The 17,559-nt window shown below is 44.3% G+C and overlaps 1 protein-coding gene across 2 annotated transcripts in view; it reads right to left on the minus strand.

The window, feature by feature from the left end:
* MICU2 (mitochondrial calcium uptake 2) overlaps positions 1–17,559 on the minus strand; it is an 82,361-nt gene that overhangs the window by 28,420 nt on the left and 36,382 nt on the right. For both annotated transcript variants that reach the window (XM_019936894.3, XM_019936893.3), the window contains exons 3-4: positions 6,351–6,382; positions 6,172–6,247 (exon numbers count right to left, since the gene is read on the minus strand). In XM_019936894.3, coding sequence (XP_019792453.2) covers positions 6,172–6,247; positions 6,351–6,382 — 108 coding nt within the window. The remainder of the gene's footprint in view (positions 1–6,171; positions 6,248–6,350; positions 6,383–17,559) is intronic.

Below are 17,559 nucleotides of genomic sequence, written 5' to 3' on the forward strand. Positions count from 1 at the left end.
AAGATGTCTCAGAGGAAGTAGTTCTAAAAATGGTCTTTGTTCCTTTTTATGGTTGAGTAACTATACTCCAATAAAAATTAATAAAAAAAATGGTCTTTGAATTATAGGTGAAAACTGCAATGAAGCAGGGGTGGTATAAGTGGGAAAGCCATATGTATAGGAGAGATGAAGCTGCATATGAACACTGAAAAGCGAGTATTTGTCTGCAAGGATGTTCCTGTGGAAGAGTCAGTGGGGAGCACAGCTACCTGGTGGCTCAGAGATGAAGAAGGAAGCTTGGCAGAGGGTGACGGCAGCGGATCTGCACCATCCTGCTGTGAAGGAGGACCAGCCCCTATGGGCCCCTGGTCAGATACAGCAGAGACACACGGCCGAAAGCAGTGCAGAGCAAATGAGGCAGGTAAGGGTTTGACACCCAGGTAATTCAGTGCTTCAGCTAACAGGCAACTTCAAGTATGTATTTAAATGCTCTTAATGACTTAACAGTTTTTTACATCAGCAATTTTTCTGTCATTTTCATCTTGGAGCAGTTGTGCTTCCCTTTAATAAAAAGCCTAGAGTAAGTCTTCAGGTACTTTTTCCTAGAAATATTCAGTGTTTATATGAAGGGAGAATAAATTAAATGTGTTTTGTCATATCTCATACCTGAGAGAAATGCTCTAACGTTAGTTGAAGGATCAAAGTATTTCATATCTTGGCAGCCTCAAAAAAGTGAACAGTTTTTTTCTAATTTTCAAAGGAATACAGAAATGTGAAAAAATGGCCAAACTGCTGGACTGAACTGGGCTTGGTGCCAAAAGGAGACCTCACTTTTCTTTTCTCGAGACATAGGTACATGTCCTGTGCACAGGGGAACTTCTTGAAAAAGAAAATTCTTTGAAATACTGACTTAAATAAAATGCTTGAATAAACACAGTTGAGACAGTGTAAAAACAGCTCCCTACACTCTCAAGATAGATTATAGACAATACAGCTCTCCAACAGCATTCTAGGCACCTGCCTCTGAAAATGCTTTTAAAGGAAACTGACACTCGGAATACTTATAGGAGAAACAGTTTAATACATATTTGTTGCACTGAATTGTAAAATAAATGCCGTTAAATGTCAATGTTTCAAAACTGCATGTCAAATAAGAAAGTATTTTAAATAATTTATATTAAAAAAAAAATTCTTTTTGGCTACACCGCACGGCATGCAGAACTTCCCTGACCAGGGACTGAACCCCCTGCAGTGGAAGTGTGGAATCTTAACCACTGGAGCACCAGAAAAGTCCCTATATTTAAAAATTTATTAAAGAATCCTTAAGGGTCACTAGAAGAGATGATTAAATTCTGTTAGTTACTATGCTTCTCTAGAAATATTTTAAATTTGGAACCGTTGAAAAATATGACTTGCTACTAAATGCAATTTTGAGAACTCTGTTCTCCAAAGAGAAATTACTACATGTATCATAAGAACACATTTATATCTTACAATATATGTTATAATTTATATTCAGTATATCCTTGAGGATGGTATTATGTTGAGAATTCTGCTCAGTTTCAAAAAATACATAATAATTATAACTTATAATTTACTTTTCTTTATAATGCATGGAGGTGGATTATTTTATTTCAAGACTATACTACCCTTTTGTTAGTTATGATGTAATATACATTTTGATAGTTCTTTTAGGTGGTAATATAGAATATTTTAAATTGTTCCAAATGTAGCTAAATTTTACATTCTTTTTTTTCAAATGACTTCATTAGTATCAACAAAGGAGTATATCTGGAAAAAAGTGTATCTTGAATCTTTCCTACAAAATATTCAGTGTTTTTTCTTTAAGCTGGAATGTACATTTCAACTCACGTATTTCAGAGAAAAACTAAAAAAATAAGTCTTGTTAAGTCCTTCCTCAACATTTTTTCTTGTCCTGTAAGTTCTCTAGAGGTGGGAGAAGAGAGGATGAATTCAATAAATATTTAGAAGGCAAAATTAGAAAGATCTGTGTTTGGCTGCATATGAAGGATGGAGGGGCAAAGAGAAAGGGTTCAAAGCTATTTCCGGGTTTCAATGAGCTGGGTGAAAAGTACCACCACCCAGTAAGACACAAACAAAGCCTTGGGTTGAGGGCAGCTGGCGTCTGGAGAAGCGGCAGCGCTTGGGGAGGCCGCAGTGGCTCTTACTCGGCCTTTTCACTCACTCTTCTTCTGATCCCTCACCACCACGTGGCTCTGTTCTCCAGCATTTCCCTGTCAGTGGCTTAATTTCCTTGTCACCAGTAAGTTCTACCATCAAGTCCCGATTTCCTTACCAGTCCTAATTAGTGACGGCTGTTTTTAATACACCCCCGTGTGAACGGCAGGAAGTTAGGTTGAATTCTCCTCCTGCCGCTGCCCAGCGCACATTTTCATTCGTCCTCTCTGACTCTGAAGTGGACGCTACCATGGTCTCTCTCTCCCTGCAGTCACTTCTTTCTTCTAGTTTCCCTTAAAGCCTCTCTTTCCTCTATTTCTCCTACTAATATCCTTATAGATTCGCCTAAAGGGGGAAAAAAAAATCAACTTTCTGCTTTGGACTTACATCTTCTGTTTATTTTTCGAACAGTCCGTCACTAAGGGCTTTCTCCCCCGTCATCCAGAAATACTGACTTTTTATTCTTTAAGAAATCTGTGTGATGCTCCTGTTCATTTTGAGAATATAAGTAGTCCTCCAGTTATATAAAGAACAGGGAACGAGAACTATCGAGTGAGAAAAGTGTGTGAGTAGGCTAATGCATCTGTCTCCTATGGTTAGAAAGCGGTACGTACAGATGGAGAGACAGAGCTGGAGATACAGACGTATATGTGTCTGTTACTGAAAGTTAAAGACAGTAAATAGAAGTTACTAACCACCTTTCTCAGTACCCTCTGTATTTCCTATGGTATGGAAGCAGCACAGCTGGTAACGACACAGATTCACAACCCTCCTTCCCAAGACCAGACCGTGACTGCGGACATGGCCCGGGCCCAGCAGAACCTCTAACTGAGCAGCTCCAGGGACAACCCCAACCCCGCCCCCCAGCCTGTCTGAAGCGCTACAACTGTAACTAACACAGTTCTGGAAGCTGCACTGTCTACTTCCCCTCAGGTCGAACTGCTGTATTCAGGGCTCCACGAACCCGGAGCCCGGAAGCCTGGCCACTCCACGCTGTCATCTCCGAGCCGAGAACACGACGGTCTGCTCGCTGCTCTGAAACCTCCACTCCCGCGTCGTATAGGAGGCCTCAAAAACATTGCCCTTCACTTGCCAGGGAGCCTCCCACTTCCTTCAGTTTGTTAAATCTTGCTTTTAAACCTCGGTGTCTCCTGTGAGAACAGAGTGTCTGCCGGCTTTTCAGGGCTGACAAGTGGCTTTGTGCTCTGCCTCTGTCCACCGCGCCGCCCAGCGCGTGGCCCCTGCAGTCACTGCGGAACCTCCCGCCGTCTCCTCTTCTGCGCCCTCCGCAGGCGCCTCGGCCCCCTCTGCCCAGACGAGAGGGGTTTCTCTCATCTGACTTGTCGCCTTCTTACAGCTCCCCCACGGCAACCCGCCGTTCTCAGGACAAGGCCCACGCTCCTGGACACTCCCTCCCACGCTGCCTACGTGCGGTTGAGGCTCTGCTCAGCTCTCTAGCTTAGGTCCAACCGCCCTCAGCGGCCACACCCCACTTTCCAAACGGCCTCTGTCTTCTTTGTTGACACACCTGCAGCTGGTCTGCACTTCATCCTTCCGGAACCAACCAACCTCCATGCCTCTGCTTCTCCCCGGACGCTCTGCGACGCTCTCCCGAATGGCCTTCCTCAGTAAACACCTTTAACTGGTCGCCGTGTGCTGAGCCCTGCCGCACCTGCAAGCGGCTTCTCCGCTCGGGACGCCGGCACCCTTGCAGACGGCTCAAGTGGTGACTCCTCTCCCCACTGCCACGCTCATCCCAGACCTTTGCTCTTCCAACCTCTTGCAGAAACCTGTTACTCCGAGGCTGATGCCGTCGAGCTGACCAGCTCCGACTTTCTTCCTGGTCACCTACCTAGCTCCCTCTCTTCAGCCTTCCGTCGCCAGAGGCCTGAGCGCCTGGTCCATCGTCCAGCACACAGGACCACACTCTACTCTCAGACCTGGGGTCACCTCTGTCACTTTCACGCTGCCACTTACTCTGCTCCAGCCGGCCGATTCCACGACCGCACCCGAGGCCGAGCTCACCTGCAGCGGCTTCTGCTCCGAACCGGAGCGCAGACCCCGGCTCTGCGCGCACGGTGGGCCCCGCTCCTGGGTTCCCAGCTCACCTGCTCCCACCCTCACTGGCCACTCTCTCCTGAATTCCCACTTTCTTTCCATCGCTCTTCCCATCTTACTTTTTTCTCTCCAAGGCTTGTTACTTAAAGACTCTCGTGTTTTTAAGTAAAACTGCTGCCCTCGACACCGTTAACCCCCTAGCCCACGACTTTTCTTCCCTGCGTTTGCCTAGTAACACCCTAACCGCATGCTTCTGTGTACTTCCCGGCCTGCCCGCGGCCGGGGGAGAACCAGCTGGTGGCCACTTCAAACCTCCTACTTTCTCCACACCCTCCACTTTACGAAGGAATCAGGGCCACCCTCCAAACCCGCCTCAACTTCTCAGCCCTGCTCTGCAAACATGTGCGGTAAACACCTGCACATCACCCCTCCCCATGTGATACAACGCAAAGCTCCCCGCTGAGGGGCGCGCCCTCCACCGAGCTCTGCACACCCCCCGCCCCCTCACACCCAGACGTGCGCTCAAAGCCCTTCGTGCAACACAGACCGCCAGGACAGGCCTCCAGCTCACACCCGCCCCACCCCGCACCACCGTCCTCCACGCTCTGCAATCTGCCCCCAGAACCCGTCCCAGCACCGCCCCTGCCCTTGCTGATGCGAGGGAGCACCTCCCCACCGCCAGTCCTAACCACGTTCTGACCCCCTTCCTTCACGGGCCCTGCACACTGATGCTCCCTCCCTCCCAGGCTCCCGAGACTCCCTCTCCCCCACTGATGCCTCTGCCTCCTCTCCTGCACGGCACCTCCTCCTCCTCTGCTCCCGTGAATGCTGGTGTCCTCTGCGCAATCTCTGAGGCTTTGTCTTCTTACTTTAGAATAATCACTTTACTTACTTATTTATCTGGCTGTACCCCTCGGCATGCAGAACTTCCCTGCCCAGGGATCAAACCCGCACCCCCTGCAGTGGAAGCACAGAGTCTTAACCACTGGAGTGCCAGGGAAGTCCTTTCTCTTCTTCTTCTTTTTTTTTTAAAAATATTTATTTATTTGGCTGCGTCGGGTCTTAGTTGCGGCACTCGGGATCTTTTGTTGCAGCGTGCAGGCTCTTAGTTGCGGTGCGTGGGCTTAGCTGCCCTGCAGCATATGGAATCTTAGTTCCACAACCAGGCATCGAACCTGAGTCCCTTGCATTGGAAGGCGGATTCTTAACCACTGGACCACCAGGGATGTCCCAAATCCTTTCTCTTCTCTTTTTTTTCTTTTATAAATAAATAAATAAATTTATGTATGTATGTATTTATTTATGGCTGCATTGGGTCTTCGTTGCTACGCGTGGGCTTTCTCTAGTTGTGGCGAGCGGGGGCTACTCTTTGTTGTGGTGTGCAGGCTTCTCACTGTGGTGGCTTCTTTTGTTGCAGAGCACGGGCTCTAGGTGCACGGGTTGCAGCACACAGGCTCAGTAGTTGTGGCACACGGGCTTAGTTGCTCCGCAGCATGTGGGATCTTAGTTCCCGGACCAATTGAACCCGCGCCCCCTGCACTGGCAGGTGGATTCCAAATCATTGCACCACCAAGGAAGCCCATCTCTCCTTATTCTTTTTTTTCTCTTTTTATTTTCTCCCTTTTTTCTTTCTTTTCTTCTTTTTTTTCTCTCCTTATTCTTGATGCTCTGCCTCACCCTTCTCTCCAAGCTTACTGAAATCAATGTTTAAATAATTTTTCTGTGATTGCTCAAAGAGTTTAAGAAAAAGTTGCTTCAAATGTAATGAGTATTTTATTATGATTTAAAAACATCTATTAAATAACACACTGTTATAACATTCTCTCTGCAGATTCTCTAATGTATGTTCTTCAATATGCAGCTGCAAACCTCATAACTTAATTCCTTAATAATACTTTGGTTAAATAAAACACAAGTAAAACAAATAAAAATTACCTTTATCGCCAAGGTCTCTAAAAAAAGTTGATCCACAACCAGCTCCTTTGATTCCTGCCAGTACGTCCTCAATATCCTTTGAATAAACATATTAAAATCTTTCAATTTAACTTACAATAGTTGATTTTCTATCTTAAAAAAAAAGAAAAAGAAAAAAGGCCTTCACCTCCATTGCTTACCTTATTTGTCAGCCTCTTGACTAAAGTTTTACCTGTAGCAAAGAAGAAATATTATTTAGTACCCATATACCTTGGTAAAATTCAACTTCCATTAAGAAGAAAATCACTTAAAAGACAAAACAAATAACTAAATATTTATAAAAAATAGAAGTCTGGCAATTTCAGCTAATATCTTTAAACAGAAGCTATGAGTCAGAGAATTCTAAGTGTAAACACAAACACTAGTTCTTTGTAAGACCTATGTTCACTTTCACTCACTCCCTTCCAGAAATATGGAACCTTCTAACCATCTCTCACTCATCGTAGCTGTCTAAGAGAAATAAGTTTGTGCCAAACATTCTTTCTTTCTTTACATGATTATTAAAATCTGTCTCCTTTTGCTTTCATTGACTAAAAAAATACACATTCATCTTTCAGAAAGCTACCTTTTTAACCCTGAAAAGTTCTTAAGGTCACAGCTCTGCAGTCAGATCTAAAGGCTGGTCAGGGGCTTCCTTGGTGGCGCAGTGGTTAAGAATCCGCCTGCCAATGCAAGGGACACGGGTTCAAGCCCTGGTATGGGAAGATCCCACATGCCATGGAGCAACTAGGCCCGCGAACCACAATTACTGAGCCTGCGCTCTAGAGCCTGCGAGCCACAACTACTCAGCTCGTGTGCCACAACTACTGAAGCCTGGGCGCCTAGACGCCAAGCTCCCCAACAAGAGAAGCCCGCTCGCCGCAACTAGAGAAAGCCCGCGCGCAGCAACAAAGACCCAATGCAGCCAAAAATAAATAAATAAAATAAACAAATAAATAAATAAAATAAAAGTAAAGGCTGGCCAAGATAGCTGTTCATTCTAAAGTGATGTTACTTTTAACAGTTTCCTACTGGATAACAGATTAGAATTCTTTCAGGCTTTCTGCCGTCGTCTTTAGGCTGACCTCATTTTCCTCTTATCCACTGTAGCTCTAAAGCAATCACCTTGCTTCTTTTGTTGAGACTTTTTCTGAAGACAGCCTCAAGCCATTTACACATCTAGAACACTGAAAAATATTTTGTTAATTTTATTTCTTACGTAAGCCATATGCATCACAAACTTCCCTTCTTGCTCTCAAAATTATCCGTGAAGTTTGTTCAGTGCAATTACATGGTGTGTGAAAATTCAGGTGACAGGTTGAAAAAAAAGAATACTTTTAGATGTGGCTTTTTGCAGTTTGGGATGCTTAAATTTGGATTATAAATCTGCTGGGGACAAATTCTATTATTTACTGTTAATAAATTATCAAGATTTTACTTTTGCTTTAATAATTAAAACATTAATTGTGAACATGACCATATAATTTTTAGAAACATCTATGACCATGTTTGTAAGCTTAGGAGTTACTGTTTTGGAAAAATTGTCTGTCACTGATAAACTATTAAGTGTTACCCAATGACAAATAACTCGATTCTAATGTTAGGTGCTATTATAACATGAGATCATCAAATAGATAGAAGTTACCAGGTTATTTCATGTTGACTACAAGTTCTGCCGGATACCTGTATATGTATTTGATTATCAAAAATGGAGAATCCATGTACTAAATGAACTTGTCTTGAAAAAATTTTTTTTCAAAATGGAATATTAGAAAATGATAAAGAAATTACCTTTGCTGATAAAAAGTCTGGGGTACCTCTGTTACAGAAAATTCATTTTTAGGTTTAAAAAAAAAAAGACAAGGCAGAGCTCCTAGGAGAACACCTTGTCTTTCTTACTTCCTTTCTCCTAAGTGAATAAACATTTCTCTGAGTAACAGAGGAGACTGTGGTGTTTCCAACCCAGAACCCTCTGCTGGGGTTTCTTAGTGCCTCTCACCCAGGCTGCCTGGTTTTAGACCACTCGTTTATGGGCTCCCCAAGGAGAGAGACCAAGTATCAGATTTAAGAGGGGTGCGGTCTGGTCGGCTACACGAGGGGCATGACCTTTGTCCATCTGACAACAGTAACAACACAAAGACACATTAAATATACTTAAATATATGTATTCATTTTTGCCAGTCCTCTCCCCCCTACTTTTTAAAAAATTGAGGTAGAGTTGATGTCCAATATTAGTCTCAGACATAAAACATAGTGATTAATAATTTTGATAGGTTATACTCCATTTATAGTTATTGTAAGATATTGGTCATATTCCCTGTGCTGTAGCAGGGGTCCCCAAACCCCGGGCTGCAGACCAGCATCGGCCCCGCGGCCTGTGAGGAACCAGGCCACACGGCAGGATGTGAGTGGCGGGTGGGGGTGTGAAGCTTCATCTGCACCCCCATCGCTCGCATCACCGCCTGAACCATCCCCGCCCGCCCCCCCCCCCCCCCCCCCCCGTCCCGGTCCACGGAAAAACTGTCTTCCACGAAACCGGTCCCTGGTGCCAAAAGGGCTGGGGACCGCTGCTATAGAGTATATTCTTGTAGCTTATTTTACACAGAGTAGTTTATATCTCTTAATCCCCTATCCCTATATTGCCCCTCTTCTTCTTCTCTTTCCCCACTGGTTTTCTCTGTATCTGTGAGTCTGTCTCTTTTTTGTTACATTCATTTGTTGTACTGTTTAGATTCCACATATATGTGATAACATAGTGTTTGCCTTTCTCTGTCTGACTTGCTTCACTTAGCATAATGCCCTCTGGGTCCATCTATATTGCTGCAAATGGCAAAAATTCATTCTCTTTTATGGCTGAGTACTATTCCACTGTATGTATACACCACATCATCTTTATCCATTCATCTATTGATGGACACCTGGGTTGCTTCCGTATCTTGGCAATTGTAAATAGTGCTGCTATGAACATCTGGATGCATGTATCTTTTCAAATGTTTTCTTTGGATACATACCGAGGAGTGGAATTGCTGGATCATATGGTAGTTCTATTTTTATTTTTTTGAGGAACCTCTATACGGTCTTCCACAGTGTCTGCATCAATTTTCATTCCCACCAACAGTGTAGGACGGTTCCCTTTTCTCCATATCCTCGCCAACATTTGTTATTTGTGTTCTTTTTGAGGACGGCCACTCTGGTGTGAGGTGATACCTCATTGTAGTTTTGGTTTGCATTTCTCTGGTGATTAGCAATGTTAAGCATCTTTTCATGTGCTTGTTGGCCATCTGTATGTCTTCTCTGGAAAAATGTCTATTCAGGTCTCCTGCCCATCTTTTAATTGTGTCTTTTGTTTTCTTGAGATTGAGTTGAATGAGCTGTTTATGTATTTTGGATATTAACCCCTAATCAGCCACATTATTTGTAAATATTTTCACACACATAAGAAACGCATTCTTATTGTTTTCACAGCTATTTCATATACATTTATGCTGTCATATAAAAATAACAGAATGGGAAAAACTTAACAGCAAAAAAGGCAGATCTAGAGTTGAGGATGCCTTGCTTCACTGTGCTAGTATGAAAGGATGGAAAATACATTGCAGCTTTTCTCGGTAGGGGAAGGGATAAATCTTCAACACTATGATGGAATTTTGGCTCAAGAAGTAGAGTGTTTTAAAAGGTCTCCACCTACTCTGGAGATTCCACCACGTGGTTTTCACTGTTTACAGAGGATTTCTGAAGTTAAAAACCAGGAACAAGCACATCTTGTTACAGGCAAACAGCCATTTTAATACTTAAAGTAAGTAAAACTGCAACAATACATATTAAGTGTTGTTATAGGTCAAATAAATCTTTGCCTGTAGCCAAAATAAAGTTATTTGATAACCGTAACTATAAAAACATTGCTAATAGTATCTAATTCAACTTCATTTTGCTAGAGATAAGTGGACTTTTGACACATAAAAATTACACAGTAGAGACATTTACATCGTTTCACATCTTGCATAAATACATGGAACAACTTAGCATCAATATTAGAATTGGTATAAGAGCTGATTACACACTTGCTTGAATTCAGTCTCAGCTATGATGGAAATCAAGGCAGAAAATAGCACATTAGCAAAGTGACTGAGCTCACGAATATCGCTAATAAAAGCGATAACTGGAGGAAAAAAAGGAAGGCAAATTTCAGTGGTGCTATTTTCTTTCAACAAAGCATATGGCTTGTTTATTTTGCTGGAATATTTAAATAGTGAGAGCCAGAGATGACCTCTGGTTGGTATTTCTTCTAGAGGAAGACAAATGTCATGCCCTAAAATGCCTAAAACTGGCCTCCTTGCGAACTTTGATAAGTCGCTTCTTGAAATACATATATATCTTTTTTTTTTTTTTTCCGGTACGCGGGCCTCTCACTGCTGTGGCCTCTCCCGTTGCGGAGCACAGGCTCCAGACGCGCAGGCTCAGCGGCCATGGTTCACGGGCCCAGCCGCTCCGCGGCATGTGGATCTTCCCGGACCGGGGCACGAACCCGTGTCCCCTGAATTGGCAGGCGGACTCTGAACCACTGCGCCACCAGGGAAGCCCACATTTACATCATTTTTGAATGGAAAACGAGAAATGTGACTTTCTTTTTTGCAACCTTAAGCACTGTGAAATAATTAATAACATTATACATAACAAATAATTTAATTACAGCTTGAAAACTGATATAAAGGGGGAAATAGAAAGCTAAGAAACTAAACAATGGGGAGCGGGGAAGGTGAGGAAAAGCTTCTCCAAATGAGAGCTGCTTAAGTTAAGACCTGACAGATTAGCAGGAATTAGCCCAGAAAAGTGGGGCTGAAAGCGTTCCGGGACTAGCAGGTGAATCGGGCCTGAGATGGAAGGGCTGGAACCCTCTGCCAACACAGCAGGCCCTGCGGTGCCCCCCCACCCCCGCCATGAGGTGGAAGAGCGCCATGGTTGTGACGGGGGTGTTACTATCTCACGACCTCTACTTTCTCTTTGAGCGGCGATCAGGTCCTTTGCTGGAGTGTGTAGGACAAAGTGTAAGGCCACGACACAGTGGAGATGCTGGTGTACAGAAATACAACTGATTTTCATACAGAGGTGCTGTGTCCTATGACCTTGACAACTCCCTTTAGTAGTCTTATTATTTGTGGATACTTTGAGATTTTCTACATAATCATGTCTCTGAACAAAGACAATTTCCCTTTCCCTTTTAAATCTGTAGGTCTCATTTCTTTTCCTTGCCTTTTGCACTGGTCGCTACTTCCGGTAGCATGGTGAATACAAGCCGTGAGAGTGGACAGCCTTGCCTACTCCCTGACCTCAGAGGCAAAGCATCTAATCTTTTACCATTAAGAACGATACTAGCAACTGGCTGTAGGCCCACATGGCCTTTTAGGACCTAGCCTTCAAAGTGCCACACTGTCACATCCATGCATCTCTAGAAGTGGAAGTCGCAAAGGTCACGGAGAGGGGATACAGGTCCCACCTCTTGATGGGGGCTGACAAAGTTCTGGAAGAGCATGTGGGACCAGAAATACCGTTGCAGCCATTTTTGGAAATACAACCTGCTGCAGCATCTTAACAGATTTATCCCCTCAGAGGCAATATTCTTCTCCCTTTTGTTGTTTGCTTAAGGAAATGTATCCATTTTTCTCACACCCTTTGTGAAGTCATGATTCCTCCAGCTCTCTGATGAAACTACCACATTAGATAGTCTATTACCCCAACTCTACACTAGATTGTGAATTCCATTAATATCTGTTTTATTTACCACTACATCCCCAAGGCCTAACACAGTGCCTCTTATATGAGGTGTAGCCAATAAAATTTTTAATAAAGGTGTGGATTATAACTCATCATTTCATTATATAATAACTGTTGATATATTTACTTATTAAGCTGTTTAATAAATACTTGTGCCAGGCACTGTGCCAGTCCGGGAACACGGTCGAATGAGAGACCGTGACGGGGCCGTTCACCAGCAGAGGGATGGCGGGCGGGGAGGCGCAGGGCACCCACAGCACGTTTACGGTTGCTGACCTGAGATGCCTCTGGTCAGATGAGAGGTCTGGTCTGGAGACACACACGTGAAAAAGTCAGTGTTCAGGCACAGCTAAGTCACTGATGGGGGCAAGGTCCTCGAGGAAGAAGGCAAGGAGGAGAGAGGACGACTTGAAGATGGAAGCTTAAGAAGAACTCGTAAGGGGGGCATCAGTTTTGTCCCCAAGACTAGACTGGAGACTCTCTGAGGGTGCGTGTCACATTTATTGTTTACATCCTCCAGGATTTTCATTTTGGTGTGAAATTAAACACCAGACTGATCTGATCTGGGCTGCTCTGTGTGTCAGGTTCCCCATGTCCCCATACACCATGGAAACCAGCTGTCCTTATGAGGGATTAAAGTTGTTCCTCGTGCCACAGCCTCCAGTTGATAAAGACGCCACAGGATGAAGCTGGGACCGGAGCTCAGCGCTTCAGTGTGGACCGCGAGCTTGGCACTGGGGAATAAACCTTCCAGGCTAATGCTTCTTGATGCCACATTCCAAAACCGTACAAACTGTTGATAAATGACCTTTGAAATACATACAGTGAACAGTTCTTCCAGTTTCTTATGACAACAATCACAAAAATAAGCCAGAAGTCATATGTATATGAATGTTAGAAAACAGAATCCAAGTTTTAATTTTTTTCTCAGGATGCTGAATGAAAAGTTGAATCATTTTAGAATTAAACGTCTTAATTTTTACTTTTTATTTGTTGTATACAAGCCCCGTAAAGTAGGCTTACAGTGGATGTAATTCCAAAGAATCTCATATTTAGAATGATTTTTTTTTTTTTTTTGCGGTACGCGGGCCTCTCACTGTTGTGGCCTCTCCCGTTGTGGAGCACAGGCTCCGGACGCGCAGGCTCAGCGGCCATGGCTCACGGGCCCAGCCGCTCTGCGGCATGTGGGATCTTCCCGGACCGGGGCACGAACCTGCGTCCCCTGCATCGGCAGGTGGACTCTCAACCACTGCGCCACCAGGGAAGCCCCTCACCCCTTCTTTTTAATGATTCCTTTTTATATCATTCAGAGAACAACAATAAGTAAGCTGATTAAAAGCATAAGAATATAAGGGTAGAGGGAAACTGACCCTCCTGAATATCCTTCCAAGGAGGAGAAATCTGTCTTTAAGAAATAAAAGCATGGCCCGTGGGCTTTAAACCTGTTCTTCTCACACAGGAAAATGCATCCTCCCCAGTCAGGGTGCGGGGTCATGAGCTAGGTAGGGGACAGACAAACTATTTGCCACCCTGCAGTCTGACGACTATGGACGTGCTCACCACGCCCCATCTTAGGTACGTGTGTGCATGTGTGTGTTTACAAGAAGACCGGGAGAGGAGAAAGTATTTACGTGTGGAGATGGGTCAGCACTCAGATGCTGCCAGGGCAGTGTGCTCACGGCCCACTCTTACCCACATACTGATTGGATGGGAAGGAGACTGCTTAGTGAGTCCTTGGAAGCCTAAGCAGCTAATTTTTTTGGCAAATGAATTTATCAGCAATCTGTGCTTTTAAAACTCCTGAGATGGCTCCTACAAATCAGTTCACTTTTCTGTAAGAATTGACCTAGATGAATATGTTTCGGTTTAGACCCACAATGAGTTCTCTGATATTGGAAATGCATATAAAGAGTCATGTTTGGGCTTCCCTGGTGGCGCAGTGGTTGAGAGTCCGCCTGCCGATGCAGGGGACACGGGTTCGTGCCCCGGTCCGGGAAGATCCCACATGCCGTGGAGCAGCTGGGCCCGTGAGCCATGGCCGCTGAGCCTGCGCGTCCGGAGCCTGTGCTCCACAACGGGAGAGGCCACAACAGTGAGAGGCCCGCGTACTGCAAAAAAAAAAAAAAAAAAAAAAAGTCATGTTTTTATTATTTTAGCGTCTCCATTTATTTTTTGCAAAGTATAATAATTTTATTTATTTATTTATTTACTGTATTCATTTTTTTTCACACACACACACTGTATTTTATTTTTACAAGAGATAAATAAACTGACACCAAGCATTGTAAATGGATGGCCACAACAAAACAACAATGACTGCAATTACCAAACACGAAACACACTCACACTACGTCATAATATTGACATTCAGTCCAGGAATCCTCCACTGTAACAGCTCCTTTACTCTGCAGTGAAAATTGATTTGTATATTTTTTTGCCTCTGGGTCCTTGTGGGATTTTTTTTTTTTATTCAAACAGAAAGTCACAAAAATTATAATCATCCTCATCAGTTCACTCAGTCCCATGTAATTAATTTTTTTTCATCTTGGTCTTTTGTTAGCACTGTTATGAATTCATCAGTTTTCCATTAGAGTTCTGAAAATGCTTATTCATTCAGTTCAGCAGTATGGTCAGTTACCAGAAACCTATACTTGTCAGAGTCATTTCCATGAAAATAATTTTAAAATTAATATTTTCAACTGGGAACAAGGATCGGTATTTTTACATGTTTTTATAGCTTTATTGCGATATACTTCATATATCACAAAATCCGTCCACTGAAACTGTATAGTTCAATGGTTTTTAGTATATTCAGAGTGGTACAACCATCACCACCACCTACTTTCAGAACATTTTCACTACCCGCCAAAAGAACGGAAAGCCCATTAGCAGTCACTCCTCTTCCCCTACTTGTGGGCAACCACGAATCTACTTTGTCTCTAGGGGTGCCTATGATGGATACTTCATATAAATGGAATCACACTACCTTTTAGCTGCTCCCACTTACTCTCCCCAACTTGTAAATGCTGGGTCATCCCAGAGCTCATTCCTTCCACCCACCTTTCCCATCTAAACTCACTTTTGCAACCTCATGAAGTCTCAGCTCTCATGAATCCACTGAAGAGTCTTCAACCTACATTTCAGTTCCGTTCTCTCTCCTACTTGTACATCTAACTGCTCACTCAACACTTCCTCTTGGACGCCTGATAGAAACTCCTGTGAATGAATGAATACCTACTATGTGCCGAGCACTACTCTGGGTATTTTGTTTATGTCACTGAGCACAAGGGACACACATTCCTGTCACGGAGCAGACGCTCTAGGGGGAGAAACAGACAATAAACAGTAAACTTCAAAAGTAAGGAAATTGTAAATACATATTATAGTAAACATTAGGGTGTGACAAGTGCTATGGAAAATAACTGAACAAGGTAAGGGGGATTAAAAGGGCAGCAGCGTGGAATAAGATGGGGCTGAGATGTGAGCACAGCACTGTGCTCGTAACAAAAGCCTCTGGAAAGAGGGGCAGGCATTTATCTTGTGGCTCTTGGGGAGCTGGACAGTCTCGTCACTGCTGTTTGCGCTGGCGAGTCAGCAGTCGGTCTGTCCTGCATTTTCCACCGCAGTGCCTGCAAATGAGGTAAAAGAACCCTGACGCATCCTTCACTGACTTCTGTGCATCCTGCCTTGCTTTGGTCAGCTGGATAAAAATGCAGCTCCGTCTGACTAAAATGGAAATAACGTGTCCTTAACAAAAGTTACTAAGGTAGAAAGATACAGTATAAATGCTCTCTCTATGCTGTTACAACAGCGTTAGTTCTAAGGTAGAGCTGTACACATTTCATAGTAACAGAACATTACATTTAAGCGTGCAGGCCATTAAGGCAAGAAGGAAAATTATGCTTGACCACAACATTTTCTAATATAAGATAATCTTTCTAATAATATAAAGCCTCATTATGGTACCCTTAAACACATTTTCAGCAAACTTTTAATTCTGAAGATGCTAAAATTAATTCAATAAAATTGCAGTGTAGAAGGAATACAATAAACATCATATTCTACTAAAATGAGCTGCATGCTAAAATTACTGTGAGAAAAAGTCATAAGAAATTTGACTTTTAATAACATTTCTCCAAGTAAAATTTAAGTGCTTTCCTCATGACAACGACATATTGTTGCTGTCTTACATAAAGAGCTTTAAATGGAAGAGTTGGTTTTTAAGTTGCTCTGTATGACGGAACCAAAGGGTACCACCCGCAGGATAGACACAGGCACAAGTCAGAGCAAGAGGGCTCCGAGCAGTAAGTTAAGAGCTCCTAGAACCACTAAACGCGTTTATGGAGAGTAAAAGGATCAGTGTGTTGTTCAGAAGAAGGAGGTCCAGCCTGAAGGAAAGGAGTCCTTCGCAATAATCTGGGGAGAAGTGCTGAGGGCCTACCCTGAGCAAAAGACACAGAAGACACAGAGAAGGACAGAGAAGAGAAGTGGAGGAGGGAGAATAAGCTGCTCTTGGTGACGGAGCAGATACAAAACATGAGGCAGCTGGACATGTCCACGAAAACTCCCCACAGCCTGAGTGAGCTGGGGGAGCGCCACCGCAGGGAAAGGGGGCACTGGAAAGGGTGTGATGGGGAGGAAGCGGGCTTCAGTTTCGGATGCGCTGAGTTCCAGATGCCTGTGGGGATAGCGCACGAATGTAAGTGCCTGATGCACAGCGAGACCAGAGCTTCTAGGGGCCAGCGGAGAGCTTGAGACAGCGAAAAACGACCCTGAAGCGACAACGGTGAGCAGCAATAACCCCCTGGGGGACTGTGTCTAAGGGAGCAGCGCTGAAGGGAGGAAGCATTTAGGCACTGGTAGGAAGAGGAAGCACAAAGGAAACAGACGGCAGGAACACATCGCTGAGAACAAAACCACAGGCGCCCAGGGAGAGACGTCCACAGCAGCAAGTGCTGCTAGAGGGTCAGTCAAGAGTCAGGCGAACAGCAGCCGCCCGTCTTGGCCATTTGGGGGCCACCGCTGACGTTCAAGAGAATAGTCAGCAGAGAGGGGAGGCAGGAAGCCAGACTGTGGTGCAGGCCGTGAGTGCAGGGGCCGCCCGCTGGAAAGCGAGTAGCTGGCGGGGCTGACTGTGCTGGGGTCGTCAAGGCAGTAAAGACACAAGAGGGTCTGTGAGCTTCAGACACTGAGACGGTAGAGGCAGAGAGAACGAGGGAAGGAGATGCAGAGAGGGTGGTGGAGGAACGAGTCTCAGCAGGGCAGGGAGCACCGTTGGCAGAAGGCTAGGAAGCGATGTGTAAATGCCTTGGAGAATCTAGGCCAAGTTGAAGAACATGAATTTAGTGGCTCCAATCTGCATAACCATGGGATTTTCTCCAACAGTTCACAGCAGTCTAGGTTCAACAAGGACAAAGGGGAAAGATACTGGGAAGCAATTAGTAAAGAGTGACAAAATGACAAACCATGTGGCTACAGGGAAGGAAGAAGGTCCAGAAGGAGTTGAGAACTTGGGGAAAATGGGATAACTGAGAGCAGAAGCTTTTATGAAGTCAAGAATAGGTATGCTGGGTATGAGAAAGTGGGTAAAGTGGGATT

This window comes from Tursiops truncatus, chromosome 18, assembly GCF_011762595.2.
Source record: "Tursiops truncatus isolate mTurTru1 chromosome 18, mTurTru1.mat.Y, whole genome shotgun sequence".
NCBI lineage: Eukaryota > Metazoa > Chordata > Mammalia > Artiodactyla > Delphinidae > Tursiops > Tursiops truncatus.